The sequence below is a fragment of the Ziziphus jujuba genome, chromosome 12, assembly GCF_031755915.1.
Source record: "Ziziphus jujuba cultivar Dongzao chromosome 12, ASM3175591v1".
In the NCBI taxonomy this organism is placed as follows: domain Eukaryota; kingdom Viridiplantae; phylum Streptophyta; class Magnoliopsida; order Rosales; family Rhamnaceae; genus Ziziphus; species Ziziphus jujuba.
Window position 1 is genome coordinate 17,635,208 of NC_083390.1, and position 5,045 is coordinate 17,640,252.

Sequence of the window (5,045 nt, forward strand, 5' to 3'; positions counted from 1 at the left end):
TACAAAATTTAGTCTTTATAAATATAAAATTTTGGTTAAAATTAATAAAAAATTAACTTTTATTTATTTATATATTTTTAAAATGTTATAGACTATTTAAATTTAAATTTGTTACGAATATGATAATAATATATTTGAAGTCTATCTGGATTAGAATAAAAAAAATAAAAGTTATGAGGTTTTAAATAAAATAAATATTTTTTCAAATGAAGAATTATTTATCTTTTTGAAATAGCTACTTTTTAGTTTAAATATGTACAACATAGGAAAAAAACCTAACTAAAAGAAAAAAAAATTTAACCAATCGTTTTGAAAAATATTATATATTCAGTCGGAAAATTAATAACATATTTGCTTTTGTTTTCTTAAATAAAAAAACAAAAAATAAAAAAATCAATTGGATTTAACAGTTTTAGCGTGCCATTTAATATTATTTTTCATTACATAAATATGGAGACTGAACTTTCACAGGTTCTAACAGAATATTTTTTTTTCCCCCCTTTTCTTATTAGGATAAAAGAATAATTCTACTAAAGGGTGCAAATAATTTTAGTAGATATTTTGAGTCTATGTGATGGATATGTAGATGATACTTGCTTAAGTGGCCACAATTTCTTGGTTTATATAACTTGGAAGATAAGATTTATGCAAGCTATTATCGAAGGCAATTGGATGAAAATTGGTGAGCTGAAATTTCTTCCACCACTATAAATTTGTCATCAATTAAGGGACTTCCAGCTAGCCACTCCGAATAATACAGGGACAATAATGGCTATTATTATACCTGAGTGTCCACTAGACTCCAAAGCTGAGAAAACCATTCCACTCCTAGGCTTCGGTACAGCCGAATATCCATTCGGTACCTCCTCAGAATCCATGAAAGAAATCATTCTTCATGCAATCAAGCTTGGATACAGACATTTTGACTCTGCTGCTCTTTACCAGTCCGAGTTGCCACTCGGGGATGCCATCGAAGATGCTCTAAAGCTCGGCATGGTTCAATCACGAAACGAGCTTTTCATCACTTCCAAGCTCTGGTGTAGTGATGCACACCATGATTATGTCCTGCCTGCATTGCAAAAAACACTCAAGTATGTAACCATTAATCCATATACACCAAAATTATAGAATTTATAAGATTTTTAATTTATTTTTTTATTAGAAAACTAATTTTTCCTCTTCTTTTTTTTTTTTTTTTGGGTTGGGTTATTTTGTTAATTTATAGGAATCTAAAGTTGGAATACCTTGATCTCTATTTGGTTCATTGGCCAGTGAGCGTGAAGCCTGGTGAATATGAATTGCCTGTCAAGAAGAAAGACCTTGTTCCTATTGATATAAATTCAGTATGGGAAGCTATGGAAGAGTGTCAAAGACTTGGCCTTGTCAAATCCATTGGAGTTAGCAACTTCTCTATTAAGAAACTTGAAGTGTTACTTTCCAAAGCAAATATCCCACCGGCTGTAAATCAAGTTAGAATTTCGGTCCACACCCATATTTTTCTTTTTTTAATCAAATTATCATGCATTATTTTTATTATATTATTTTCATTTTTATATTAATATAAGTGATGAATTTGATGTGGAAGGTGGAGGTGAACCCTCTATGGCGGCAAACTAAACTAAGAGAATTTTGCAAGGAAAAGGGTATATTAATCACAGCTTATTCTCCATTAGGAGCAAAAGGAACTCTATGGGGAACAAATTGGGTCATGGAATGTGAGGTACTGAAAGAGATAGCTCAGAACAAAGGAAAAACAATAGCTCAGGTATTAATCAAGGTTACATCAAGTTAACTTGATTGGCTTAAACATGGAAAAACAATAGCTTAGGTATAAATCATGGTTACATCAAGTTAACTTGATTGGCTTAAACATCAGTTGTACTTTTATGACTTTTGGATGCTTCAATGACTAGGGTTTAGAAATCAATTAATGATTTAACATGGATTTAGTGATTTACTAAATTTCTATTTATGAACACTGAATTTTACAAAGATTTGATGAACTATAAATGTATTTTTAAATTTTAAACTTTTAAAAGATTTAATAGTTAATAGATGAAATATTTTAACAAAACCAACAAATCAACCTGATCTGTGAGCTTGGTTGTGTCTATTATATATATGACAAGTCTCTTACAACATGCACATGATAATATGATACTAAGGTCCATAAGCATCACAATTGTTGAATTTGTTTAGACTTGTTTAATTGAATTAGTTATATTTTTAAAACTAAATCTAAAAGATCATACATGATTTTATAGGTTTTTTGTATTACACCATCTTGTCTACCTAATAAAAAACTGATTATGTATATTAAAAAATGAGAAATTTTTTTTTAAAAATAGATTAAATGTTTTTTTTTTAATTAAGTCGGTCCTAATTTTGGAAAAAATGAAATTGAATGGTGGGTATTTGAAGGTTTGTTTGAGATGGGTGTACGAGCAAGGGGTGAGCTTATTAGTAAAGAGCTTTAACAAGACAAGGATGCAAGAAAACCTTGAGATATTTGATTGGAAGCTAAGTGCTGAAGAGTGCGAGAGGATTAATCAAATAGAACAGCGAAAAGGATTTCCTGGCATAGAATTCATCTCCGAGGAAGGTCCTTACAAGTCTCTGGAGGAGCTTTGGGACGAGCAGATTTGAATGCGTATTGCCATCCTGTTATTCAAAAAGAATAAAATGTAATTTTGATTTTTTTTTCTTCCACATATGCATGTTTTTACTAAAATTTATAAAAAATAAAAAAATAATTGACCTCATTTTGGGTGGAGTACAGGATGTAATCTTATTATTTGGAAATGATGAGAATAAAGTCCATGACTAGAATTCTCCTTTTTCTTAATTAAACATGGGATAGGTTCTATGGACTAAGTGACAAAATCTTGATCATTAAATTGATACATCTAACGTTCTATATATCATAGTTATAATTATCCATGATTTTTCAGTGTTTGTGCACCTTTGCATATACTCATTCAATAACATAATTTGTCAAAAATATTTCCAAAATATTTTGGTTCATAAAACATTCTCCATTTAATGAGAAAAACTTTTAATGTAACAACTATACCACATCATCAGTATCATGATTTAGAAATCAGAATCAAGTATAATGTAAAACCAACAATATATAAATAAATTTTTCTTCCATTTTAGTATCTATCTAGAAAAGAAATAAACAAATGTTGCATAATAAAAGATCTTGAAATGCAGTAATTCTTTTATTAGGAATAAAAAATTGTCTGGAATTTATCAATGATCAATGTAGTTACAGTTATAGGCACTCATATTCGGATATAAATTTGTTGGATTAATGTTTTTGGACTAAGCTAAACTATTGATCATGAACCTTGATTAATAATGGTCATAATAACAGAGTTCATTTAACTGGTTATTAAGATAGAAGAAAAAACCTGTTAATTGGGCCCAAGATGTTATAAAACCCCAAAAAGATTAAAGTTAGCTGTTTATAAATACAATACTTACTAGTCTCTAATCAGATAAGATTTATGTATTATTTTCCAGAGATTGAGAATTTCAGTAACAAATTAAACACCTTAATAGAAAAATAGAAACTATAAGATTTCAAGTATTTTTTCAGATTAACTTTCTTATTTCACAAAGTGCGCCCATACGTAAATCTGTCACGTATAAAATAGTTTAGAAGATCATGTGGATTCAAGAACATATTTTCTGCACTATTACAGGTTAATAATGGATGATGAAAATATATCTATCACATATTTTATTCAACTATGCGATTCTTGACTTCCGTGGTGTAATTCCAACAATTGGTATCAGAGTTTTTTTAAACTGCACTAAAATATACCCTCAAAATTCATTTTAAAAAAATCAACCATTACTCTAATATTCTTTGGGTTTTTAATAATATTGATAGAGCCTCTTTGGGAGGATTATTAATATTATTAAAATTGAACATATTAACCATTATTTTAATTTAAAAAAATTCTCTTAATATCTAAGCATTGTCGACGTTGGACCGTACAATCATATTAAGATTTTGAAAATAATTTAGGTCCAACCCAATAAAACTCAATTATGCTTATCCGTTGGAGCATTACATAACCATTTTATTATTGCACCTTAATAGAGCCTGTAAGTTTTAAATTAATTAAATTAATTTTAACATTCACTCATTCAATCTTTTATAATCAAATTAATTTACGGATTTTCCATAATAATATAACAAAAATGGTTTGGGGTGGCTTCTTCGTTTTGTTATTATTTGTTACTAATAGCATTAAAAATAAACAAATTGGTCCTTTCGCATGACAGTGATTGAGTAATTTGTTAAAAATAAAAGGACGACCGGCTGAGAATTGAAAAATAAAGATAAAAATTAAAATAATTTTTGTGGGTTCAAAGGGATGAGTTGAGTTAAAGTACCTAAATAATAATGCCTTTTTTTAATTCTCTTTTTTGGTATATTCCTCAAAAACAATGCTACTCAATTCATGTGTTCTTATCTTATATAGGTGTGTGTTGTGTATATATATATACACACAAATAGTGGGTAAGTCTCAATCCTGATATTTTATTGTCCACTATCATTTAAAATAGTATAACACTAATTTTTTTTTTTTTTCACTACCTTAACAATGATCGAAGGTCTTAAAATAGTGGAATAGAAAGCAACATCCTCTTGGATTTCCATTGGAAAATTAATTTTTACTATTTTCTTATAGAAAATATGACTTGTTTGGTTCATAAATGGTTTGGGGTGGCTTCTTCGTTTTGTTATTATTTGTTACTTATAGCATTAAAAATAAACAAATTGTTCCTTTCGCATGACAGTGATTGAGTAATTTGTTAAAAATAAAAGGACGACCGGCTGAGAATTGAAAAATAAAGATAAAAATTAAAATAATTTTTGTGGGTTCAAAGGGATGAGTTGAGTTAAAGTACCTAAATAATAATGCCTTTTTTTAATTCTCTTTTTTGGTATATTCCTCAAAAACAATGCTACTCAATTCATGTGTTCTTATCTTATATAGGTGTGTGTTGTGTATATATATATACAC

General features: G+C 28.4%; 1 protein-coding gene across 1 annotated transcript; it reads left to right on the forward strand.

Annotated features, from left to right (window-relative positions):
- The first annotated feature begins 667 nt into the window (after positions 1 to 667).
- LOC132800187 (non-functional NADPH-dependent codeinone reductase 2-like) lies at positions 668 to 2,850 on the forward strand. The gene is made up of 4 exons (XM_060813216.1): positions 668 to 1,091; positions 1,226 to 1,469; positions 1,586 to 1,765; positions 2,422 to 2,850. The coding sequence occupies exons 1-4, from the start codon at positions 769 to 771 to the stop codon at positions 2,644 to 2,646; spliced, it is 972 nt and encodes a 323-aa protein (XP_060669199.1). The 5' UTR covers positions 668 to 768; the 3' UTR covers positions 2,647 to 2,850.
- The last annotated feature ends 2,195 nt before the right edge of the window (positions 2,851 to 5,045 follow it).